The sequence below is a fragment of the Ictidomys tridecemlineatus genome, chromosome 6, assembly GCF_052094955.1.
Source record: "Ictidomys tridecemlineatus isolate mIctTri1 chromosome 6, mIctTri1.hap1, whole genome shotgun sequence".
Taxonomy (NCBI): Eukaryota; Metazoa; Chordata; class Mammalia; order Rodentia; family Sciuridae; genus Ictidomys; species Ictidomys tridecemlineatus.
Genome location: NC_135482.1, coordinates 199,773,241 through 199,799,576, shown reverse-complemented (window position 1 = coordinate 199,799,576; position 26,336 = coordinate 199,773,241). Strand labels below are relative to the sequence as shown.

The 26,336-nt window shown below is 64.5% G+C and overlaps 2 protein-coding genes across 5 annotated transcripts; one reads left to right on the top strand and one right to left on the bottom strand.

The window, feature by feature from the left end:
* Positions 1-221: 221 nt before the first annotated feature.
* Grk1 (G protein-coupled receptor kinase 1) lies at positions 222-14,720 on the bottom strand. 3 transcript variants are annotated; one of them, XM_005316967.4, is made up of 7 exons: positions 13,745-14,720; positions 12,708-12,835; positions 11,668-11,825; positions 8,744-8,827; positions 7,054-7,178; positions 3,996-4,197; positions 222-2,255 (listed from the first exon to the last, which is right to left on the bottom strand). In XM_005316967.4, the coding sequence occupies exons 1-7, from the start codon at positions 14,441-14,443 to the stop codon at positions 1,957-1,959; spliced, it is 1,695 nt and encodes a 564-aa protein (XP_005317024.2). In that variant the 5' UTR covers positions 14,444-14,720; the 3' UTR covers positions 222-1,956. The 3 variants fall into 3 exon arrangements, with proteins under 3 accessions (XP_005317024.2, XP_077872500.1, XP_077872501.1); XM_078016374.1 differs by having other exon boundaries at positions 14,045-14,720; XM_078016375.1 differs by lacking the exons at positions 3,996-4,197; positions 7,054-7,178.
* Positions 14,721-16,010: 1,290 nt separating this feature from the next.
* Positions 16,011-24,815, top strand: Atp4b (ATPase H+/K+ transporting subunit beta). 2 transcript variants are annotated; one of them, XM_005316968.5, is made up of 8 exons: positions 16,011-16,096; positions 18,318-19,709; positions 20,787-20,915; positions 21,865-21,978; positions 22,059-22,258; positions 23,144-23,200; positions 23,882-23,983; positions 24,335-24,815. In XM_005316968.5, exons 2-8 carry the CDS (start codon positions 19,598-19,600, stop codon positions 24,494-24,496), a joined length of 876 nt encoding a protein of 291 aa, XP_005317025.1. In that variant the 5' UTR covers positions 16,011-16,096; positions 18,318-19,597; the 3' UTR covers positions 24,497-24,815. The 2 variants fall into 2 exon arrangements, with proteins under 2 accessions (XP_005317025.1, XP_077872506.1); XM_078016380.1 differs by lacking the exons at positions 16,011-16,096; positions 18,318-19,709; positions 20,787-20,915 and adding an exon at positions 20,925-21,197.
* Positions 24,816-26,336: the final 1,521 nt, after the last annotated feature.

The window sequence follows — 26,336 nt, the reverse complement described above, 5'->3', positions numbered from 1 at the left end:
GTCCACCACAGGTGCTATGGGCCAAGGAGACAGGTGTCCACCACAGGTGGTGATGGAGGAGATGAGATGGACATCCACCACAGGTGCTGTGCACTGAGGGGACAGTGTCCACCACAGCTGCTGTGGGCCAAGGAGACAGGTGTCCACCACAGGTGGTGATGGAGGAGATGAGATGGGCGTCCACCACTGCCGGGGGGTGATGAATAACTTGCGTACGTTGATACAGCAGGAGAGGGAGCCGTTTATTGTAGGACAACAGAGCTATTTATACATTTTGCACAGCTTATCTTAATTAGCATAAACTAGATACATCAGTCAACCAATCAGGAATCTCCACACTTAATGGCTCAATTTTGTTACTTCTCAAACCACTCCCTCTGGCCTTTTGCCAGGCACCATCCAGACTTGTTTAGGAACTCTACATTCCCCTGGCCAAATGCCAGGTGTTATTCTGACTTGTCTACAGACCTTAACACACCACAGGTGCTATGGACGGAGGAGACGGGTGTCCACCACAGGTGCTGTGCACTGAGGGGACAGTGTCCACCACAGGTGCTATGGGCCAAGGAGACGGGTGTCCACCACAGGTGGTGATGGAGGAAATGAGATGGCGTCCACCACAGGTGCTGTGCACTAAGGGAACATTGTCCACCACAGGTGCTGTGGGCCAAGGAGACGGGCGTCCACCACAGGTGGTGATGGAGATGAGATGGCGTCCACCACAGGTGCTGTGCACTGAGGGGACAGTGTCCACCACAGGTGCTGTGGGCCAAGGAGACGGGTGTCCACCACAGGTGGTGATGGAGGAAATGAGATGGCGTCCACCACAGGTGCTGTGCACTAAGGGAACATTGTCCACCACAGGTGCTGTGGGCCAAGGAGACGGGCGTCCACCACAGGTGGTGATGGAGATGAGATGGCGTCCACCACAGGTGCTGTGCACTGAGGGGACAGTGTCCACCACAGGTGCTGTGGGCCAAGGAGACGGGCGTCCACCACAGGTGGTGATGGAGGAGATGAGATGGCGTCCACCACAGGTGCTGTGAACTGAGGGGACAGTGTCCACCACAGGTGCTGTGGGCCAAGGAGACGGGCGTCCACCACAGGTGGTGATGGAGATGAGATGGCGTCCACCACAGGTGCTGTGCACTGAGGGGACATTGTCCACCACAGGTGCTGTGGGCCAAGGAGACGGGCGTCCACCATAGGTGGTGATGGAGGAGATGAGATGGCGTCCACCACAGGTGCTGTGGACGGAGGAGGTATCTACACAACTATACCACAGGTGGTGTTAATGAGAACACAGATGTCCACCCCAGGTGGTGACAGAGGACATGAAATAGGACACAGTGTCCACCACCAGTGGTGCTGGCCCCTGAGGCAGCTTCCCTGCCACTTCATGGAGGCAGTGATTCCCAGCTAAGCCCAGGGAAGTCCCACCATTTCCACTCCCACAGACTTAGTGTCCCCGAGTGCGAGTCCCTGGAGTGCGGTGGCTGGGAGCAGGGCCAGTCCGGAGTCCGGGACCATCCCAGAGTCCAGCCTCTTGCAGCTTGCAGCTATGGTCTGCCAGCCCTCATCTCACTGAGAGCTGGCCTCCTCCTGAGGGACCTGGGCTGGGGTGTTAGCAACGGCCCAGGAGACCCACGCTGCCCCCGGCTTCTGACTGCACCTTGGCCAGCGCTGCCCGGAAGGGCGGTCCCCTCGTGCATCTCTGCATGGCCTTGGGCCCGTCTGTCGCTGCCTTATGGCACCTGGAATGTTTTCCTGCCTCTTTTGAGTGAAATAAGACGAGAAGGTGGACGACCCCATTGGTGGCCCGGGGCTCCTGGGCTGGGCAGGCTTCTCGTCCTTGAGGGGTCTGGAGGGGGAAGGGAGCTGGTGCCCGCCGTTGGGGGCCACGGGCTGACCCAGAGGTCTGCATGTGCACCCAGAGCTGCTCCTTCCGGAACGTGGCTAGGAGACCAGACACAGTCCTGACTTGGACACGGGAGCCGCCTCCCCCACGGAGACTCCCTTCATGTCGTCCGGCATCTGCCCGTCAGGGCGCCACACGTTCAGCTCCGCGAAGACGCCTGTCTCGATCATCTCCTCCTGCCAGGGAACCGGACAGTTGCCCGAAGCGAACTCCTGGAAGAATTCCGAGTCTGCGTTGTCAAAGGCCACACCCTTGACGGTGGAAAAGGCTCCCACGTCCTGGATGCTCTTGGCATAGACAGTTCTGGAGTCGGGGATGAAGGGAGGAGTCAGCATTCCTGTGGGGTACAGAGAGAGGTGCAGGTGAGAGGAGGCCCAGGTGAGGAGGCCCAGGTGAAGAGCGCAGGTGAGGAGAGCAGGTGAGAGGAGGCCCAGGTGAGGAGGGCAGGTGAGAGGAGGCCCAGGTGAGGAGGACAGGAGAGAGGAGGCCCAGGTGATAGGAGGCCTAGGTTAGGAGGGCAGGTGAGAGGAGGCCCAGGTGAGAGGAGGCCCAGGTTAGGAGGACAGGTGAGAGGAGGCCCAGGTGAGGAGGGCAGGTGAGAGGAGGCACAGGTGAGGAAGGCAGGTGAGAGGAAGCTCAGGTAAGAGGAGGCCCAGGTGAGGAGAGCAGGTGAGAGGAGGCCCAGGTGAGAGGAGGCCCAGATGAGGAGGGCAGTGAAGAGGGACAGGTGAGAGGAGGCCCAGGTGAGAGGAGGCCCAGGTGAGGAGGGCAGGTGAGAGGAGGCCCAGGTTAGGAGGACAGGTGAGAGGAGGCCCAGGTTAGGAGGGCAGGTGAGAGGAGGCCCAGGTTAGGAGGACAGGTGAGAGGAGGCCCAGGTTAGGAGGACAGGTGAGAGGAGGCCCAGGTTAGGAGGCCAGGTGAGAGGAGGCCCAGGTGAGGAGGGCAGGTGAGAGGAGGCACAGGTGAGGAGGACAGAGCATGGGCCTCCAGCAGCCAAGGAGAAAAGCAGCGTCTCTCAGATCCCGGCCTGGGGTCCAGTGCTCTGTGCTGCGAGGACAGCTGGACGCCTGAAGCCGGGCTGGGCAGTGTACCATGAGCCACCAGCCCTCGCCCCGCGCTCCCCAGCCCTCCTGCCCTGGCCCCTGGGGATCTCAGCCCTCGGCAGCTCCCTCAACCTCCCTGTGGCCCAGAGGCCCTGGCTCGTGCCCAGGTGGACTTGACTGACCCCGCCGACCCTCCCTCCCAAGATGGCCTCTGCTCACATGCCCAGGAGCCAGCAGATGCAGGATGCCAGTCCCTGACGAGCCCCATGTGTGCAGACCCCCAGACCCTCCCTCGGTGCACCAGGTCCTTGGGGCCCCCTAGCCCCCGCCTTCACACAGACACGCGGGTGCAGGCTGGCGGCCAGCTGCTGCCCCTCCAAGGCCTCTGTGTGCTCCTTCCCACCAGCTGCGCTGGACACCCCGACTCAGCCTGGTCTGGCACAGCACAGTCCTGGGGCTCCCGGGACCCGCGTCCTTCCTGGGGCCTGTGTCCTGACGGCTCTCCCCCGCAGAGCCCACTCCCCTGCCTGACCCTTCCCGGGACCGCTTCCCCCCAGGAGGCTGAGCTGGCCCCCGGCCCCGGCTCTGTCCTAGGCACAGTTGTATGGTGATGATCCAGGTCTTCCACCAGGCTCCTGGAGGGACAGCGGGGCCTTCCACGTCCCTCCCAGACACACACACGCATAGACACACCCAGGAGCACACACACAGACTCACAAGTGTGCACATCATGCTTGAAGACACGGTGAGGACACAGGGACACACAGTTGAGGACAGCCAGGTCAAGACCTCACCTCTCCACACAGTGAGAGGACCCTGCCTCCCATGGCTCTGGCCTTCAGAGCCACAGAGTGGACACCAAGCTCAGCTGAACTCAGGGCCACACGCCCACTGCAGTGCCCAGGCCCGGCATGCTGGGGATGGACAGAGGGCTGGGTGGCATGGCTGGGCAAGAGGGGTTGGGGTCCCACCACTGGACAGGGCAAGGATGCAAGGGCCAGGCAGTCCCTCAGGCCCAAGGTGCCCAACAGTACCGGCCTCTAGCTGCCTCCAGCTGATGTCTTTGAAAAGGGCGTGGGCCCGCAGCCCGTCGCAGGAGCCGTCTCTCCAGCCCAGGCGCTTCTCCGGGTCCTTCTCCAGCAGCGCCTCACAGAAGTCCCTGCTGGCCTGGCCGAACTTGTCTGAGTAAGCCACGGGCTCCGAGAGGACACGCTGCTTGAGCTCCTGGTTCTCCACCTGCCCGCCAGGCGGACACACCCTCTGTGTCAAGCCCACCTCAGGCCAGGCTGGACGCTCCTCCTGACACCCCAGCCCACCCGCAGGCCAGGCTGGACACTCCTCCTGACACCCCAGCCCACCCGCAGGCCAGGCTGGACACTCCTCCTGACACCCCAGCCCACCCGCAGGCCAGGCTGGACACTCCTCCCCGACACCCCAGCCCACCCGCAGGCCAGGCTGGACACTCCTCCTGACACCCCAGCCCACCCGCAGGCCAGGCTGGACGCTTACCCCCAACACCCCACCCCACCCTCAGGCCAGGCTGGACGCTCCTCCCCGACACCCCAGCCCACCCGCAGGCCAGGCTGGACGCTCCTCCTGACACCCCAGCCCACCCGCAGGCCAGGCTGGACGCTACCCCCAACACCCCAGCCCACCCGCAGGCCAGGCTGGACGCTCCTCCCCTACACCCCAGCCCACCCGCAGGCCAGGCTGGACGCTCCTCCTGACACCCCAGCCCACCCGCAGGCCAGGCTGGACGCTCCTCCCCGACACCCCAGCCCACCCGCAGGCCAGGCTGGACGCTCCTCCCCGACACCCCAGCCCACCCGCAGGCCAGGCTGGACGCTCCTCCCCTACACCCCAGCCCACCCGCAGGCCAGGCTGGACGCTCCTCCTGACATCCCAGCCCACCCGCAGGCCAGGCTGGACGCTCCTCCCCGACACCCCAGCCCACCCGCAGGCCAGGCTGGACGCTCCTCCCCTACACCCAGCCCACCCGCAGGCCAGGCTGGACGTTCCTCCCCTACACCCCAGCCCACCCTCAGGCCAGGCTGGACGCTCCTCCCCTACACCCCAGCCCACCCGCAGGCCAGGCTGGACGTTCCTCCCCTACACCCCAGCCCACCCGCAGGCCAGGCTGGACGCTCCTCCCCTACACCCCAGCCCACCCGGCCAGGCTGGACGCTCCTCCTGACATCCCAGCCCACCCGCAGGCCAGGCTGGACGCTCCTCCCCTGACACCCCAGCCCACCCGCAGGCCAGGCTGGACGCTCCTCCTGACACCCAGCCCACCCGCAGGCCAGGCTGGACGTTCCTCCCCTACACCCCAGCAGCCCACCCGCAGGCCAGGCTGGACGCTCCTCCTGACACCCCAGCCCACCCTCAGGCCAGGCTGGACGCTCCTCCTGACACCCCAGCCCACCCTCAGGCCAGGCTGGACGCTCCTCCCGACACCCCAGCCCACCTGCAGGCCAGGCTGGATGTTCCTCCTGACACCCCAGCCCACCCGCAGGCCAGGCTGGACGCTCCTCCTGACACCCCAGCCCACCCGCAGGCCAGGCTGGACGTTCCTCCCCACACCCCAGTCTACCCGCAGGCCAGGCTGGACGTTCCTCCCGACACCCCAGCCCACCCGCAGGCCAGGCTGGACGCTCCTCCTGACACCCCAGCCCACCCGCAGGCCAGGCTGGACGTTCCTCCCCGACACCCTAGCCCACCCTCAGGCCAGGCTGCACGCTCCTCCTGACACCCCAGCCCACCTGCAGGCCAGGCTGGACGCTCCTCCTGACACCCCAGCCCACCCTCAGGCCAGGCTGGACGCTCCTCCCCTACACCCCAGCAGCCCACCCGCAGGCCAGGCTGGACGCTCCTCCTGACACCCCAGCCCACCCTCAGGCCAGGCTGCACGCTCCTCCTGACACCCCAGCAGCCCACCCTCAGGCCAGGCTGGACGCTCCTCCTGACACCCCAGCCCACCTGCAGGCCAGGCTGCACGCTCCTCCTGACACCCCAGCAGCCCACCCTCAGGCCAGGCTGGACGCCCCTCCCCGACACCCCAGCCCACCCGCAGGCCAGGCTGGACGTTCCTCCTGACACCCCAGCCCACCCGCAGGCCAGGCTGGACGTTCCTCCCCGACACCCCAGTCTACCCGCAGGCGAGTCCTCTGCACGCTGGCAGAGGTGGACGCAGAGTGACTGAGCATGGGGGGCGTGGACACTGACCACCAGGAGCTCAGAATTCAGCCTGTTCCAGTGCCATCCTGGGGAGACCAGCACAGGGCACTGCACCCCACCAGTCAGGGCCAGGCCCCAGGTAGTCGTGGGTGGTGGGCTCAGAGCTGGACAGGCTGCATTTGAGGGCACTGTGAGGTGCTGCTCCCATTGGCAGGACACCACAGAGATCCTGGCCCCTGGCTCTAGCTCTGCCCTGCCTCGGCCCACAGCCCCTGAGCTCTGTCCACACCTGTGGAGGGAATCGACCTACAGCCATCCTGCTGGCCATGAGCCCGGCAGAGCCACCTTCAGGGGCTCTTTCTTGTTTGAGTTGCAGGAAAGCCAAAGTTCTGAGATGCTTTGGGGGACGGGCTGAACAGGAACCACGAGATGTCCACCTCCCTCCAGGACATTCAGGTCAGCTCTGTGCCCATGCTGGGCAGCAGGCTTTTGAAGTGTGGGGAGGAGGGGAGCTTGCTGTACTAAATTGAAAAGTAGCAGCTGTTCCAGGAGCATGAGCCACTGTGACCTGTGTGCTCATCGGTGGCCTAGCAGCCAGGGAGCTACGGAGCTGTGGGTGGCCAGGCCTTGGGATGGTGCAGCAGCAGCCCTTTTGTGAACAGGGCCCATGAATGACTCTCAGGTCTCAGTCTGCCACTCAGAAGGGGAGGGCGGCAGGCTCTGTGGGGACACTTCCTCTGCCACCTCTCATTCTGGGGAGCCGGCAGCCTGGATGGTCTCTAGGGTTAGGGTGTCACCCTCAGAGCCACACCAGGAGCAAGACCTGACCGGAGCCTGCATCCCCGTGGTCCTCTAAACCACCCCACGGTGTCCCAGCCAACGGGGGCCATGGCAAGACCCCCGCTGGGCAGCGCCCACCTTCTCTCCTCGGGCTCGGAAGGGACCTCGAGCCGCGATCATCTCGTACAGGGTGGCCCCCAGGGCGAAGTAGTCCACAGAGAAGTCGTACTCCTCGCCGCGCAGGAGCTCCGGGGCCATGAAGCCTGCGGGACACAGCTGCAGGTTGAGGGAGCCGCACCCCAGGTCCCCGCTGGCCTCCACCCCTGGAGGCCACAGCACCCCATCCTGACAAGGACAGTGCCCCGGCTGAGCCGTGTTCCCTGGGCCAAGTGACCCAGGGTGGGGTCTCCTCTCCCTCCCTGGGCCCTGCAGGCCACGCCGGGCAGGCCCCGCCGTGGGCAGGGCTCTTGGGGCAGAGGCGGCCCTGCGGGCTTCTCACTCACCCCAGGCCAGGACCCAAGAGCACAGACCCTGGCCAGGCACCCCAGGAACGGGCCCACGGGACGCCCCCAGAGCAGGCCTGGCGTCCTGCAGGGAGACCTCAGCCCGGGCACTGTCTGGCAGCACCTGTCCAGCACCTGCTGAGCTGACCCCACTCCTGCACCCACCAGGGCCACCAGTCACCTCACTGTGCAGAGGAGAGCGGAGCTTGCTCCGGCTGACCAGGAGGCAAGTGGCCAGCTGGGCCCTCAGGCCTGTGCTGAACTGCCACCACGGCCAACCTGGCCTGGGGCCAGCCCCTCGCAGCCCCACCATCCTCGCCTGGGGGTCAGGTGGTTCCCTCACAGAGGGTCCTGCCCACCTGCCCCACGGACCCCTAGGCACCGAGCAGGGCCAGCACCCTGGGCAGAGACACAGCTGGAGCTGAGTGTCAGTGTGGCGCAGCCCATCCTGCCCGTCCAGGCCCTGGGCCCACCAGCAACATGCCGTGGTGGGTCCTGAGCGCCCGGGCACCCTGTGCCCGCCTGCACACGGAAGACACCATCCTCAGCCAGCAGAGACCTTGCAGGGAGCCAGGCCCGGCCTCTGCCGCCAGCCTCAGCTGACCAGGGAGCTGCTGGGAGTCAAAGCCAGAGACTGGCTCCTGACCGCAGGTTGACAGCAGAGCGCGGGCCACGGGGCCCTCTAGTGGCCATACAGCTATCGCATCCCTGCAGGCAGGGTCCACCTCTGTTCTGGCTGCGGCAGAGTCACCAGGCAAGCAGCTACGTCCACACCACACCTCCCGTGGTGTCCATGGTGTATATCAGAACCCATGGCCAGAGACGTTAAGCAAATCACCCAAGGTCACACAGCACTAATGAGGGGTCTCCACTAGACCCTGCCCTCCTCAGCTCTGCCACTCCTTCCCTGCCCGCGGGGACACACACACAGGACACACAGGACAGACACACACACGCACATGCCAGACACACAGATCGTACCAGTGCACAGACCTGCATGCAGAGGCACGTGTCAGATACCTGCACACCCAGACGCACACAGGCAGGGTCATGGATACGTTCACAAGTGTGTGTGTGTGTGTGTGTGTGTGTGTGCATGTGACACACCTGTGTGCGGACATCCCGCAGTGGCCCCAGGCCCGACTCCCCGAGCCAGCACTCGGGACAGACCCATTCTCTGCAGCCCAGGCCCTGAGGTCCTGCCCTGGGCCCCTGCTCATCACGCCCAGCGGGTGGCTTCAGCAGGCAGGAGGCCGTCCCGGGGCGGCCCTGGGGGCAGCCAGTGGACCCTGGCTGTTGACCGCGCGAGGCCCACCGCACCTCACCTGGCGTCCCTGCGTAGCCCCTGGTCTTGCTCTGCCCCTCCGGCAGCTCCACGGCCAGCCCCAGGTCCGAGATGCGGATGTTGCCTGGAACAGCGCGCTGCGGTCACTGGGGGGCCTGGCAGGCCGCTGCCCGCAGGCACCCTGGCCACACAGGCAGCACAGCCAGCACACCCTGCACACACCCACAGCACACCCAGGACACCCAGGCCACACCCAGCACACCCAGGACACACACCCAGCACACCCAGGACACACCCAGCACACCCAGGATACCCAGGACACACCCAGCACACCCAGGCCACACACCCAGCACACCCGGGCCACACACCCAGCACACCCAGCACACCCAGGACACCCAGGCCACACCCAGCACGCCCAGCACACCCAGGACACACCCAGCACACCCAGGATACCCAGGACACACCCAGCACACCCAGGCCACACACACAGCACACCCGGGCCACACACCCAGCACACCCAGCACACCCAGGACACCCAGCACACCCAGCACACCCAGGACACCCAGGCCACACCCAGCACGCCCAGCACACCCAGGACACACCCAGCACACCCAGGATACCCAGGACACACCCAGCACACCCAGGCCACACACCCAGCACACCCAGGACATACACACAGCACACCCAGGATACCCAGGACACACCCAGGACACCCAGCACACCCAGGATACCCAGCACACCCAGGACATACACACAGCACACCCAGGCCACACACCCAGCACACCCAGGATACCCAGCACACCCAGGACACCCAGGCCACACCCAGCACACCCAGGACACACACCCAGCACACCCAGGACACACACCCAGCACACCCAGGACACCCAGCACACCCAGGACACCCAGGCCACACCCAGCACACCCAGGACACACACCCAGCACACCCAGGACACACCCAGCACACCCAGGATACCCAGCACACCCAGGATACCCAGCACACCCAGCACACCCAGGACATACACACAGCACACCCAGGACACACCCAGCACACCCAGGACACACAGCACACCCAGGATACCCAGGACACACCCAGCACACCCGGGCCACACACCCAGCACACCCAGCACACCCAGCACACCCAGGACACCCAGCACACCCAGGACACACACTCAGCACACCCAGGACACACACTCAGCACACCCAGTACACACCCAGAGCACACCCAGGACACACCCAGCACACCCAGGACACACACCCAGCACACCCAGGACACACACACAGCACACCCAGGACACACCCACAGCACACCCAGGACACACTCCCAGCACACCCAGGACACCCAGCACACCCAGGACACCCAGCACACCCAGGATACCCAGGACACACCCAGCACACCCAGGACACACACACAGCACACCCAGGACACACACACAGCACACCCAGGACACACACACAGCACACCCAGGACACACCCAGAGCACACCCAGGATACCCAGGACACACCCAGGACACACCCAGGACACACCCAGCACACCCAGGCCACACCCAGCACACCCAGGACACACCCAGGACACCCAGACCACACCCAGGACACACACACAGTACACCCAGGACACACCCAGCACACCCAGGACACCCAGGACACACCCAGGACACACCCAGCACACCCAGGACACACCCACAGCACACCCTGCACACACACCACACACACACACACACCACACACACACACACCACACACACACACCACACACACCACACACACACACCACACACACACACACCACACACACACACCACACACACACACACCACACACACACACACACACCACACACACACACCACACACACACACACCACACACACACACACACCACACACACACACCACACACACACCACACACACACACACCACACACACACACACACCACACACACACACACCACACACACACACCACACACACACACTCACCACACACACACACACCACACACACACACCACACACACACACCACACACACACACCACACACACACACACCACACACACACACCACACACACTCACCACACACACACACACACCACACACACACACCACACACACACACCACACACACACACCACACACACACACACCACACACACACACACACCACACACACACACACCACACACACACACCACACACACACACACCACACACACACACACACCACACACACACACACACACCACACACACACACCACACACACACACACCACACACACACACACACCACACACACACACACACACCACACACACACACACCACACACACACCACACACACACACACACCACACACACCACACACACACACACCACACACACACACACACACACCACACACACACACACCACACACACACACCACACACACACCACACACACACACCACACACACACACACACACCACACACACACCACACACACACACACCACACACACACACACACACCACACACACACACACACACCACACACACACCACACACACACACACACCACACACACACACACACACACACACCACACACACACACACACACACCACACACACACCACACACACACACCACACACACACACACACACACACACACACCACACACACACACACACACAGCACACACACCCTGACTGCAGGGCCCGGGGCACACAGCATGCGGGCAGCAGGGCTGACAGTGACCTCAGGGTGCCCAGTCCCCGACCCTGGCTCGAGCCTCGGCACAGGCAGCTTCCGGCTCCAGGCTTGTGTCCGGCCCAGGGCGGCCCGGCCTTGGCCCAGGAGTGGCCGTGCCTAGGGCCCGGGGACCAGGGAGCCGGACCGTCCGACCCCTCGCGCTCAGTCCTTCAGAGCCTGGGGCGACCGTGGGGAGTGGTGCCAGTGCGGCCCGCCCAGCCGCCACGGCTCACCCCCGTCGTCCAGCAGCACGTTCTCGGGTTTGAGGTCGCGGTAGACGATCCGTCTCTGGTGCAGGTGCTCCAGGCCGCTCAGCATCTGGGCCGCATAGAAGGTGGCGCGTGGCTCCGGGAGGCCGGGACTCTCCTCGTCCACGCTGTAGATGTGGTACCTGGGCGGCACGCGCAGAGCACCGGCACCCTGGCCACAGCCCGCCCGGGACAGGCCCAGGCGGCCGGAGGCACCGGCTTCCTGCACCCCAACCACGACTCTCAAAGGCAGGAGCTGCGGTCAGGGGCCTGTCCTCCGGGAGCCCAAGGCCACTTGCCCGTCCACACGGGGGCCAGTGGCCGCCTGGTCCCTGCTGATGTGCGTGGCCCACGGCAGGCACGAGTCACCCGACCTTGAGAGCTGCCCACCTCTCCTCCCTGGGCCATCGAAGGCTGCTGTGTGGCCCTCATGTCCCTCACTGGAACCCAAGCAGCCAGAGAGAAGGGCCCACGGAGTGAGGGCGGGGGCAGGAGGCAGTGTGGGCCTCCCAGCCAGGCCCCCTGCAGCTCCAGGCTGGCCCAGGCCCTCCAGGACAGCGTGAACCTGGGCATGGGTCCCGTTTCACAGACGAGGACACCAAGGCCCAGATGAGGCCTCAGCCAGCTCCGGGCCTGGCCCCCCGACCTTCCTGGGAGCCCAGATGGCCTCAGAGTCGCCCAGGGACTGGTCAGGGCACACATGCTGCTTGGCTGCTGGCGGCACGGCCGGCCCACATGGGCCGCTCGTGTTGCAGGCCAGCTCCCTCCCGGGCGGGCACCAAGGGTGTCGATCACCACGCACCGGCCCTTGGTGTGAGGTGCGAGGCCCTGCGCCGGCCTCGGCTCCCGGCACCAGGTCAGGGAACAGAACCGGGAGGCACCCGTGACCAGCCTGGCCAGGGCGACCAGGGACTGCTGCCCTGGTATGGCCTGAGACAGGCACCAGCTCTGGGACAGAGGGGCTTCTGATGGGGCCCAAGCAGATGTGCTCAGCTCGCGGGCCACCAGCCTGGACGGCCCTTTACCTTACATCACCTCCATTCATGATGGTCATCACCAGGCAGAGGTCAGTCTTGGTCTCGAAAGCATAGGCCAGAGAGACGATGAACCTGCTGTGCACTTTGGTCAGGATGGTCTTCTCCACCATGGCGCCCTGGAGGGCAGAGGAGGGAAACCAGAGGCCTGTGGAGGGGCCCAGGCCGCCTGCACCAGTGGCCACAGGGCCAGACTCATGCAGGACAGTGTGCCCAGCTTCAGAAGCAATTGAAGTCCCTGGAGACCCTTTCCACACACCCAGCACACAGGGGCAGCATGAGAAGCCATCTCAGACTGGGCCCGGGGGTCCCACCACCCAGCCGACGGCCGTCTCCCTGCCGCAGTGCTGGCCTCCCTCTCAGTGCTTCCTGGGTCCAGCCAGCTCCCCTGCCGCCGCCCAGCCCCGTCCTGCCAGCCTCTGCCCCAAAGAGCTCTGCTCCTCTGAGACCACGGGGGGCATCAGGGTGCAGGGCAAGACCGGCCGGGCTCGCCTCAGCCTGCAGCAAGACCCGAGGAGGCTAAAGCCAGGGTTAGACACGAATGGCCTGGCATGACCTGCCCTTTCCAGATTGCCACGACCACCCTGGGAGTGGTCACGTCCAGCTCACAGCTGCGTTCTTCTAGGCTGAGCAGCTCCCGCTGACCCTGCCTGGCTGGACACACTGGTGCCAGCAGAGGAGTCGGCAAGACGCTGACTCCTGTCCTCCCAGAAGGCCAACCCCGCACCCCAGCCCCGGGCCAGGCCAGTCCGAGAGACATGTGGCTCAGAGAGCCCGGCCTCCCTCAGAGCCCGGCCTCCTTCCCCAGAGCCTCCCCTGTTGCAGTGTCAGCGGGCTTTGAACTTCCAGATGGGGCAGACTCCGGAGAGCAATCCCTGACAGGCAGGGTCCACCGGCCAGGAACCCGGGAAGGACCACAGGCCCCGGGACCAGTGGCGGGGGCAGTGTGCGGCTCGGCAGGTCCTCCAGGGCCTGCAGCCTCCATCTGGACCACGAGAGCAGGCCCTGCTGCTGGTCGCCGTGCCCACCTGGTACCCCTTCCTCTTCTTCAGACGCTTCTTGTTGAGCTTCTTGCAGGCGTACATCTTGCCGGTGGCCTTCATCTGGCAGGCAGACACCTCCCCAAAGCCCCCCTTCCCCAGGACCCTGAAGTCCAGGAACCAGTCCTCCCCGACAGGCTGGGCCTCCAGCCACTTCCACTGCAGGAACCTCCGGAAGTGCAGGCTGTCCAGGAACTCCCGGAAGGGCGCCCCGCTCAGGTGCTCCAGCGTGGCCTGCAGCAGCGGCTGCAACAGCCCCTCCTGGCCCCCCACGGCCCCGCCCTTCACCTTCGACATGGTCCCCTCATCCAGAAAGCTGCAGAAGAGCTTGGCCTGGGGGTCCAGGTACGTGGCCACGACGCTCTGTGCCTTCTGTGGCCGCAGGTCACCATCCACCGTGTCGTAGTCCTCGATGTCCAGCCAGAGGCCCACAGCCGGCTCGTGCCTCTGGTCAGCCCTGAGAAACTGCTGGAAGAGCCGCCTGCCGATGGGCTGTTCCCGGCACACGCTCTGGAAGTCCAGGTCGAGGCTGTCCCGGAGGCCCTCGCACTTGGACAGCGGGGGCAGCCGGAGCTTGGCCCGGTACTTCCTGTCCCTGGAAGACAGGCCGCTGCTCCCATCAAAGCTGCCCCGGGCAGCGATGAAGGCAGAGTTGGCCACCACGGTCTCCAGAGACCCGAAGTCCATCCTGGCGCTGCCCGCTGCCCGCTCAGGCCGGAGGAGACCTCGGCCAAGGCCAGGCCCTTGGCGCCGACTCGCTGCCCTTGGCCTGTGGCCGGCTCCTGCCCTGGGGGACCAGGAAGAGCTCCGAGCGGTGGTGAGGACGCCCAGGAGGACTTGGGGCTGACTCAGCACTGACTAAATCCCAGCCCCCGGGCAGGGAGGGCACCGTGGGGGAGAAAAAGAAATCCCCTAAGCTGCCCCAAAGCGGATCAGCCAGGGGCAGCTCAGCCCCCTGCAGGAAGGACAAACCCAGGCCCCCGGGGCTGCGCCTGTCCTCGTGGGACCCTGGCCAGCAAGGACAGGGCGTCCATGGCGGCGTCCTCTGTGAGGATGGCCGGTCATCCATTTTTATTCTAGGGAAATTACAGCAAGAAGCAAACCTCCAGCCATTAGGAGCTGAGAGGAGAACCCCACAAGAGCTGTCCAGGGGTGTCCGTGGGTGAGGGCCCAGCACACCGAGCGGTCAGCAGGGTAGCTCAGGTGGCGCCAGCCAGGGAGCCGGATACTCAGAGCCGCCCGGGCTCAGCCCGAGTCAGGCAGGAGAGGATGGGCGAGGCAGGGACCTGGGCGGCGGCACACCAGGGGCACACCCAGCAGCCAGGTGGGCACAGCCGACTCAGGAGGGCGCCCTGGGACACGCAAGGGCGGGCCAGGTCCTCCTGGGAGGAGGCAGCCCCCAGCTCCAGGGGCAGGCTCCTCGGGGCCCAGCCTACAGCAGGGCTCGGCTTGGCTTGCAGAGGAGACGGAGGGCGGTGTCCCACTCACAGAGGACAGGGACAAGGCCAGGAAGAGAGAGTGCCCACGCCCAGGGAGGCCGGAGGCTGTGCGGTCACCCGCCTCGTGCAGGAACCTCCCGGCTGGCCTCGGGCAGGACTGTGGCAGGTGCTAGTGAGTAAATATTTGAGGTGAACAGCATCGTGTCGTCCCCGGGAGGCGGCACTAGGTCAGCCCTGCCCCCTAGGAGGAGGTGACCTTGGGCCAACCACTGTCACGCCTTCCCGTCACCAGGGTCAGAGGGGACAGGTTCTCGTGGTATTGTTGGTACGGGTGGCCTCTGCTGCCTTTCCCCGGGGTCCGAGCCAGGACAGTCACCCAGAGACCCTGCAGGAGCATCCCACGCCGGTGGGTCTGGGCGGTGCGTCTCTGGGGGCCCCAGGGGGCGCCCACGTCATGGCCCACATGAGACCCAGGGCTGAGGGAGAGGACTGCACTAGAGGTAGGCACAGAGGTGTCCTGTGGAAAGCACCCGCTGCCCCTTGCCCGGCCACAGAGCACCCAGGATGAAGCCCCTGAGTAACAGCCCGGGGCACAGCCCAGCAGGGCAGCAGGGCCCTGTGCTGCCTCGGAGGCCACTCGCCTGCCCTGCCCACCCCTGTGGACCACCAGTCTGAGGCACTTGGGCACTTCGAGGATGCTCTCTGTGTGGATTCGCACAGTGGCCCCCAGACCAGCTCTGCACTCACATGGCTCTGGGGGGCCATCTAGGTCGGCGTGTACGACAGACCCCTGGACCCAGAGCAGGCCTGCTCCACCCTCTGTCCACCTGGACCCAGAGCAGGCCTGCTCGACCCGCTGCTTCCAGTGTTCGGCTGCCTGAGAGGAGCCGCTGTGGACATGGTGAGTGTCCCTGAGTGCCACTCGGGTCGTGTGGCAGGGGTGTTTGCTCTCTGGGCAGCTCCGCCCGGGGCCGTCCACCAGGCCTCCCTCATGGCCACAGGAGCTCTGCCTCCTCAGAGTCCTGCAGGTGCTGGTGGCCCTGGTGGCTGCGACCTGCACTTCCTGAGGGCTCGTGCTGGTGTCCTCTGGGCATGCCCTCGCTTCCACCTGGAGGGTCCACTTTCTGTGTCCCGGGCAGGTCCCTGGTCAGCGTGTGGTTTCCAGGTCTCCTCCCGGCCGCTGCCTCTCTGGTCTCCTTATGTAGGCTCACCGAGCAGACGTGGCTCATCTTGCTGACGCCACCTGCCCACGCTCCTTCTCACAGGCTGGGCCTGGTGTCCAGTCCGACTCCCCTAGCCGTGGCTCCTGAACACCCTCCCGTGTCTTTCCTGACGTTTCACCCAGAGTCCGTGGCCCAGGGGCTACGTGTGGGCCAGGCGTGAGGCTGAGGTCCAGTGTCTGGTACAGGCCCAGCTGCCTGCACCTGGAGCAAGGCTATTCCATGCCTCGATGTCCCCTGCACCTCTGCAGGAGTCGGTGGCTCTGTCCACCCTGAGCTGCACCTCGCCTGGCCTCAGGACACAGTCCTGGTCACTGGGGCTGTCACCAGCTGTGGAGCTGGGCAGACCTGCCTCCCACTGTATTCTTCGTCTCAAAAACATTTTCCAGGAACTCTTCAGAAAGTGGAAGAAAATATCTACCTATTCTAGATCCCTTGGCTTTCTGTACAAGTTCTAGAATGATTCCTGTCTCTACCTCCAAAGTGATCTTGCTGGGACTGTGAGTGTGAGTGGGGATAGCAAGGATTGAACTCAGGGGCCCTCGACCACTGAGCCACATCCCAGCCCTCGTTTCTGTACTTTTTTAGAGACAGAGTCTCACTGAGTTGATTAGCATCTCCTTTTGCTGAGGCTGGCTTTGAACTTGAGGTCCTCCTGCCTCAGCCTCCCAAGCTTCTGGGATGGCAGGTGTGCGCCCCCACACCTGGCTTCTGGCTGGTACGTCGACGAGTTACTTTAGGTCTGAAGATTGACTTGGAGAATCTCCGTCTCTACTGAGCTGGGACCTGTGCCTCCGTGAGTCCGACCTCCACTTCCTTCCTCGCCCACCCAGAGGGTGTCACCTCTGTCCTGCTTGTCAGACCTTGTGTCCTTTGGGCTGAGCCTTGTCACGGCGCTGCACTTTCATCCTAGCGTGCACGTGCCTGTCTCTTGCCCTGCCAACACAGCTGGTTCTTCACAGTGGTCTGGAGTGAACGTGCTGTTTCTTGGATGGATTTCTCGAATCAAACCCGCTTTGCATCCCACTGGAACACAGAGTGGGCTTTTATACACTGTTGGACTCAGTCGCCCACATTTTATGTTTTATTTTATTTTATTTTTTTATTGATTTTGTTTTAAATACACGACAGCGGAATGTATGACGATTCTTATTACACATATGGAGCACAATTTTTCACCTCTTTATATAAAGTGTGTTCACGCCAATTCATGTCTCGTTGCCCCCATTTTAAAGGACATTTGTGTCCTTGTTCCCGAGGGCCACTGGTCTGCAGCCCACTCTCCGTATTCCTGAAGACTGCTGGTCCACCGGTCACTTGTCTGTCACCTGGTTTTAGGATCCGGCTAACACTGGCCTTAAGTTGGGTTGGGGAGTATCTCTTGCCCTCTGTTTTCTAGAAGATGGAGTGAAGAATGGGTGTTGCCAGGTGTGGGGCGCACACCTGTCACCCCAGCAGCTCGGAGGCTGCTGCAGGAGGATGCGAGTTCAAAGCCAGACTCAGCAAAAGCGAGGCACTAAGCAACTCAGTGAGACCCTGTCTCCAAATACAATAGAAAAGAGGGCCACCTGAGAGTCGAGGGCCCCTGAGTCCAATCCCCACGCAGGAGCTGGGTGACACCCCTCACTCCTGACCCTCGTGACAGTGTCTCCTCTCTTACGAGGCGTTTGTCCACCCTTTGATCTTGTCAAAGGAGCAGCCTTGTCTCATGGGCGCCCGCCACCGCTCTGTTTCACGTCCACTGGCGTCTCTTCTGTTTCTCCTGTTTGTTTGGCCCTGGAGTGTCCCCAGGTCCTGTGCTGAAGGCCTGGGCCCCCTGCAGCCCCTCGAGCCTGCTGCAGGGTGTGGCGGATCCTGCAGGCTCTGACTCACAGTGTCCCCTGTTCCCTTGTCTTTCCTCAGGTGTCCCAGTTTTCCTGGCCGTGGGCCTGTCTGTCGAGGCTGTGGACTGGTCATCCAGGTCCATCGATGTCCAGCTCTGACGTTGGCAGGTACAGATGGCACCTTCCTTTTTAATCCTCCTGGTTCTCGGAGTGACGAGCGATCACCTATTGAGACCTGGCCTTCCACGTCACGGGCTCCTCTGTTCGGTCTGGTCATCTCTGACGCGGGCATCACCAGGGGCTGGGCCAGGACGGTGCACAGTACAAGACCAGGTCCTCCTTGTGAACTAGGCAGGTGGGAATTCGGGCTCCTCGTGTGGTCTCCACTGACACCACTGGGTGATGGCCAGAGCCCTGACTCTGCACTAGGCCAGCCAGAGACGGGCAGCAGGGTGGGCACAAGGTCCCCGTCACCCGAGCCCAGAGCCGGGCTCTCAGAAACGTCGCGGGGAAACTGCTGAGCTCTAAGGGATGTGGGCGAGGCTGTTCTGACCACAGAGGTGCTGTTCACACAGCTCAGGCCTCCAGAAAGGACCTCGTCTGGAGACAGTGGCCACCAAGATCCCAGCACCCTGGGGTCCAGGCCCACAGGCTGTGAGAGCTGGACTGCCGCCCAGAGCCTCAGTCCCACAGCACTACCCTGAGGCTCCGCGTCAGCAGTGGGCACAGGGCCTGAGGTCAGGCACAGGATGGTTCATTAGGACACCACGGGAGTCCAGGCTAGACCCTCGGGGTCGCCCCGGAGCTCTTGCGTCTCCTGGGCAGTCTCAGCTGGGCAGCATCGGGCTTTCTGGCTCCACATGTGGCCCATTCACACCCACACCTCACCCCAAGTGTCCTCACGGGCTCTAAGAGCGTGAGCGTGGCCCACGTGGCCACACCGCCTGCTGGGAGGCAGCTGCAGATGCCACGGCTGGGTGCTTCCGACCCGGAGCCTCGGGCCCCCGTCCAGCTCCTCAGGCAGGAGGCCGCCCTCCCCGCCAGCCGCTGAAGGCAGCAAGCCCGTGAGGGGAGGGCTGTGCCCAGGCCTGGCCTGGCCTCCGCTGCTCTGAGGGTTGCCTCCTGAGGAGACACGTGCCCTTGGTGGCTATCAGAGCAGCGCCTGCCAAGGGCACCCCAAGGGTGTCCTGGGGGCCCCCCGGGTGCCGGAGACAGGGAGGAGGCGTGATAGCAGGGGAGCGCCTGGGGACAGCCCCGTGTTTGGAGAGCTGATAAGGCCTCCTGTGCCTCTGACGCCCAGGAGACTATAAGACCGAGGGCCACTGCCCCGTCCCAGCAGGAGCTGGCATCACCGGGGACATGGCCGCGCTGCAGGAGAAAAAGTCCTGCAGCCAGCGCATGGCTGAGTTCCAGAACTACTGCTGGAACCCCGACACGGGCCAGATGCTGGGCCGCACCCCGATCCGGTGGGGTACGTGAGGGCCCGGCGGGGCTGCTCAGGGCGCCCGTCCAGGGTGGTGTGGGAAGGGGGCAGAAGACCACTGGCCAGGAGGACCAGACTGCAGGAGAGGCTGTGGCTGCCGGGCTCTGGTGGGAAGCAGCAGTGGCCCTGGACAGCCAGGTGGGCGCTCACACAGGACCCTGCGGGAGGGAGGGGCATGCAGCCAGCCCAGCTGACCCCAGCAGGGACAGAGCCCCTGTGGCACCCACGGGGAGGGGGCTCTCCCAGTGGGCCCTGGGGGGCGGGTGTCTGCCTGTTCTTCATCACACCTCGTCACACGTCACCCTCTCAGGCCTGACCTGTGCGTGTCACTGGCCCAAGCCTGTGGGTGACGGTGACACCCCCGGCGTTGGCCCTTGCCCTGGAGCTGCCCCTCCCCTGGGAGCCTCCGTCAGGCCTGCCGGCATTTCTCTGTGTCGCTGGCTGCCCCCGTCCCTAGTGAGTGGCCTGGCTCTCGCGACCCTGGAGGACCCCTTTCCCTCTGGTCACTGGTACGGCCTTCAAACCAGGGGCCCGAGAACAGGCCTGGTGTCTTGCCCCCCGAGGCGCCCTTCCCTCTGTCCCAAGGGTCCCGTCTGCCATGGGGGTCCCTATCTGTGTAGACCCTGCCCCTCAGCAGGAAGCCAGGGTCCCCAGATGGCCCCGGAGGCCTCCTGCTCCCCAGAGGCTGCCCTCGGCTCTGTGAGCCGGACGCTGCAGGGTGAGGCCAGCAGGCTGCAGTGCCTCCCTCCCTCATGGCCACAGTGGGTGCCTGCCCCCTCCTGGGAGATGGGGAGGAAAGGTCCAGGTGGCCTCCCACCCACTGCAGGGGACAGAAGGCCCCCCGCCGCCCACAGGCCTGCCCAAAGCCGCCCAGGGATGGCCCTGCTGGGGGGTCTTCAGCCAACAGCAGTGTCCATGAACTCCCTGCAGAGTGAGCCCTGAGCCTCCTTCAGGACCTGACCTCCTGGTGAGGCTCTGCCGGCAGCTCTGCAGTGCCAGCCCGGCTGGGGACAGGGTGGCCCCCACCCCTGGAGTCAGAGCCCCCTCCTGCCCCCTCTCCTGCAGTGTGGATCAGCCTGTACTACGTGGCCTTCTACGTGGTCATGACGGGGCTCTTTGCCCTGTGCCTCTACGTCCTGATGCAGACCATTGACCCGTACACACCTGACTACCAGGACCAGCTAAAGTCACCAGGTAAGCGCAGAAGGACACAGCCCTGAGCGTGCTCCACCGCCCACGGGTGGGGGCAGGGATGGCTCAGCTTTCTCCGTGAGCGACAGATCTGAGTCGACGCGGCTTCAGCTTTAACATCACAACAGCACTGGTCAGGGATGAGGACAGCGCTCTCGCTGGCTGGCCAGTGCCCGCGAGCACGTCGGACGTCGCTGGGAGGACCCAGGAGGAAGCTGGCAGGGCCTGGAGACCAGGGAGGAAGGACCTGGAGAGGGCGAGTTGGACACCCCACAGGCGCAGAGGGTGAGGGAGAGGTGGGCCTGGCTGCGGGGCCGAGGAGGAAGTGCCAGGTTCCCTAAGAGGCTCCGCAGGTTTTCACGGCAAACCAGGCAGAGCTGCTGCCTTCCAACGCCAGAAACAGCCTCTGCTCAGGTAGACAGGAGCAGGCTGCCAAGTGGACGTGGTGCACCAGCAAGTTCTGTGGTGCCGTGGCCGGGAAAGGGGTTTTCAGCAGCTTTGGAAATGGGGAAGCATGGGGGTGGCCAGAGTGCGAGGTGACCCCGCCGGCCGGGAAGGAGGGTGTTGAGGCGTGGCTTTGACTCCTCTCCCACACACACAACCTGGGAACTGAGCCAGAGCCGGAGAAGTGTCCGTGTGCTGAGATGCAGCCCCCTGAGCCCGTGACAGTGACGGCCGTGTGACTGAGCTCAGTCCTGCCAGCCACCTGCTCCTCGTGGCCAGGCTCTGGACCTTCCTGGGACAGGCCCCACCTCACAGCAGCCGTGCTCCTCCTGGCTCTCAGGCGGGGTCCCAGGGCCATGTGTCCTCAGAGCCCTCCATCGGGAGCCTGGCCGTGGCTTCCTTCCCGGGAGAGGCCCGTCTCCCAGGCTGGACTTGCCTCCAACCATTCTGTGCCAGGCTGGACCCCCGGGGCAGGGCTCCGGGAGACACCGCGGTGCTCTCTCCCCAGGGGTGACCCTGAGGCCGGACGTGTACGGGGAGAGAGGGCTGCAGATCTGCTACAACGTCTCCGACAGCAGCTCCTGGGCGGGCCTCACACACAGCCTCCACCGCTTCCTGGCAGGTAGGCGGGACGCCCTGGTCAGTTCCCCACTCTCCAGAGGGCGGAGGCAGGACGTGGCTGGCAGGCCCCTGTTCCCCCAGGCTACTCCCCCGCGGCCCAGCAGGACAACGTCCACTGCACGTCAGAGCAGTACTTCTTCCAGGAGAGCTTCAGGGCTCCCAACCACACCAAGTTCTCCTGCAAGTTCACCGCAGACATGCTGCAGAACTGCTCCGGCCTGCCGGACCCCGACTTCGGCTTTGGGGAAGGAAAGCCATGTTTCATCATTAAGATGAACAGGGTGAGCCTCGAGGGCTGGCCTCCTCTGCCTTGGCAAGAGGCCGAGCCTGGGTCTGCTCCTGCCCTTGGCGCGGGGCTTGTGCCCTCACCCTAGACTCTTGACCATGACTTAAGCCACCTGCTCAGCCCTCCGCGAGGTGCTGAGAAGGAGCAGGACGAGGGCAGTTAAGGGGAGGCCAGGGCCAGGCAGGGGCTGGGAGGGGCCAGGAGCCTCCACCAGGATCAGGGATCCCCAGGGTCGGGCACAGAGGGGCCCTCGGCTCAGCACAGAGGGAGGTGCTGGGGCCGGGAATGGTGTCCAAGGCTGGGCCATCCCTCCTGCCTGTGAGAACAGACATGGGCAGGCAGCAGAGTGCAGAACGCAGCTGGCCTGGCGGGACGATGGGGGTGACGTGGAGGCTGAGGCCTGGGGCAGCAACTGGCCAGGCCAAGGGGCAAGATCACTGATCCAGAGACTGGCCAGCCCTGGGACTCTCGGCAGTGCCTTGAGGGAGCTGTACACTTGGGCACAGTACCCATCACGGGAGCCTGTGGCTGGCCAGAGTGTCCCCAGACCTGCCTAGCAGGAGGACTGTGACCAGGCTCCCTTAGGACCACAGCAACTGCATGTCCATCAGTGGCAGACCCCGCCCAGAGCTCAGGAGGGGCGGATGGGGCTGGAGAAGTGGGGCAGGGGCCGGGAGGCAGGTGGGCACGTGCTGAGGGGCCTGGAGTGAGGGCCAGAAGAAGCCAGCCCACCCACAGCACCCTGAGGCCACACGTGGCGTGACCAGGACCCAGCCCCACTCCGACCCCTGCACCTGGGGCCTGGCTCTGAGTGTGCGGGTGACCGGAGGGGCGGCAGCCACGGCACTGCCCACACAAGGGCACACACCTCTCCTTCCAGATCGTCCGGTTCCTGCCCAGCAACGACACAGCCCCCCGAGTGGACTGCACTTTCTTGGTAAGTATAGCCACTGGAGGCTCACGGGGACATGCCCAGGCAGCTGCCCAAGGCCAGGCATGTGGTGCGAGCGCATGGTGAGGTGCGGCCTCTCACTGTGGCCTGTGGGGCATCTGCGGCCTCTCACCAGCTCTCCAAGGTGCCCCAGTGTGGAGAGACCACTGCACCATGTCGCCTTGTCCTCTTACTGGATTATTTACAGAAGTCTCTCAGGTCCCTAACAGCCATGGCCATTCAATCAGGCCAGTAGGGGACTGCTGGGGGGTGGCAGGACGCTCGGGCAAATCCCAGTTTTTTTCCCAAAACCACTGCCACTGACATATTCTAGGGTCTGTTTTTAGCACTGAGCTGCCCACAGGTCCACATGTGGCCTTCGGCCCACCGACAGGACACGTCCCACCAGGTGGCCCTCTGTCCTCGCGGGGCAGGCGGGTGGGAGCAGTCTGTTTGGGCTTTCTCCTGGGTGGTGCGGGCATGGTGTGGCCGGCTGGGAGCTGCACGGGCCACGGCCCCTCGCTCGTTCTCTGACGAGCTTGGGCTCCCCAACGAGCCCAACATGTGCCGCAAGGAGGCGCGGACACTCTGGAGAGCCACCGACCCCAAGCCAGGACCCCGGGCAGGCACGTGAACGCCTATGCACAGGCTCCACCCGGCACCCACTCAGCCCCGGCTCTCCCACAGGACGGGCCCCCCCGGGGTGCGGGGCCCCTGCAGGTGGCCTACTACCCGCCCAACGGCACCTTCAGCCTGCACTACTTCCCCTACTACGGGAAGAAAGCCCAGGTAGGCATGGCCTCGCCCCGCAGCCTGCAGTGGCCCCAAGCAAAGACCGTGAGTAGCCCCATCCCGTCCACGGCCGGCCAACTCCAAACAGCATTCTCGTGATGACGCAGAGACACGCGTGTTCCAACTCCCCGACAGCACAGCGCTAGAGCCCCTCCCAGCGCACAGACCGCTCAGAGCGTCCCCTCTGTGCCGCGGGCAGCTCTGGCCACGGTCAGCCCACACTGTGTCCCTCCAGACCAGCATGGGGACCGTGGGGGAGGAGTCCCGGGCCACCCCCCCCCCCGCACTGGCCTGGCTGGGCTTTTTGTACCACGGGTTCCCCACATCTCACCCCGGCCTCCACTCCAGCCCCACTACAGCAACCCTCTGGTGGCAGCAAAGCTGCTCAACGTCCCCACCAACACAGAGGTCGTCATCGTGTGCAAGATTCTCGCGGAGCACGTGACCTTCGACAACCCCCATGACCCCTACGAAGGGAAGGTGGAATTCAAACTCAGAATCCAGGAGTGAGGCAGCCACTGGGCTCCAGGCCCACCTCCCTGGACTGCAGGTCCCTGCGTCCTGCTGCTCTGGCTGCTGGAGAGGCGCTCCTGTCACCCACAGGGGTGCTGCTGTTCCCGCTGAGGCTCACCCTGTGCCACAGGGAACTGGAGGCTGAGGTGGAGGCTCCAGTGGACGTCAGGCCTCAGCCTCACGGACAGCACCTCTCCCCGGTGCACTGTAAGCTACAAGGCGCTGCCGTGGGGATGCTCACGCACGGGCCTCGAACCCTCGCTCCTAAGAATACAAGTCTCGAGCTGTAAAATAAAGCATCTTCAGGTGACCCTCACTCTCCTAAAACAGTCCCTCTGTCCTGACAGGGAGAAAAACGACTGAAATCAAACGCTCCCTTCTTGGAAAACCCTTTCAAAGCTTAAATTCAGCCCAGGGAAAAGAGGAAGGCCTGCGGAGGGGGCCGCTGGGAGGCTGGCGCCGAAGGGAGGCAGGAGAGGGAGGCAGGAGAGGGAGGTAGGAGCCCATGACATGGGGTCAAGAAGCCAGGTCACCTGGGCACTGGTCAGCTTCCCTGGATGATTCCTCCTCCAAACTGACCCCTTCACAGAAACCTGAGATGGTGCAGCCCACGGGCAAACCTGCCCTCAGAGGCTGTGGGCTCCTCCAGCGGCCATGCGAGGCCCAGGGCTGAGCCCCACGGTGCCCGCTGCCAGCAGAGCTGCAGCAGGTGGCCCTGAACGCCACCCTGCACACACAGCCACGAAGCCCCCACCTGGGGTCTCCCACGAGGCTGACTGGGCGGGACCAGACGCCTGCAGGGCGGGCTGCGAGTGAGCGGGATCAGAGACCGACTCACTGTGTCCAGGTCTCAGAACAGCCTGCCCCCCAGGTGCCCCTCACAGGAAGGGCAGGTGGGGCAGCCAGGGCAGAGAACACAGCAGGCCCCACAGTACCAGGAACAAGGAGAGACGAAGGGGTCCCGAGGCGGTCGGGAGGCCTCAGGGCACAGCCCCCCCAGCTCGGCTCAGGGGCTCCTGTGGGACTCCGGCTCGGCCCTCGGGTACAGGGCCACGTCCCGCCATCTGAGCTCCAGCGACGCTGGGCTGAGCAGCTGGACTCTGGGCATGGGAGGTCCTCTCGGGGTCACCTTGTCATTGGAGTGTTTCCTTCCAATACGGAGGTGAGGCTCACACCTCCTGCACGTCACGGGGCAGGGTGACAGGGGCCAGCCAGGTGGCCAAGGCCTCACTGCCCCAGAGGCAGAAGGGAGGGCGGCCCCTGACAGGAAGCCCGGGTCAGACGGAAGAAGACTGGACTCAGGGGGCAGTGGTTCCAGACAGGAGTCTGCAGACCCTGGGCCCCCACAGCCAGCCCCGTCACCACACTCGGGGGTCACAGGGGCTCGCGAGGAGGGGCCGCGGAGGCCTGGTGCAGGCGATGGTGAGCACCACAGCGTGAAGGTTGCTGTGTGGCTCCGCCGGGAGCTGCCCTGAGGACCCAGAAGTGGAGCTGTGAGCCAGAGGGTACTGGGTCGTAGCTAAGAGCAGCCACCTGCCTTCCGCAGGGACATTCCCCCTCACGTGCCAGTCAGCTGTCTGCCGCTGTGACAAGTACCCGAGACACGGCAACTTACCAAGGGGAAAGGCAAGGTGACCCATGGGTCCACCTGCCTTCCGCAGGGACATTCCCCCACACGTGCCAGTCAGCTGTCTGCCGCTGTGACAAGTACCCGGGACACGGCAGCTTACCAAGGGGAAAGGAAAGGTGACCCGTGGGTCCACCTGCCTTCCGCAGGGACATTCCCCCACACGTGCCAGTCAGCTGTCTGCCGCTGTGACAAGTACCCGGGACACGG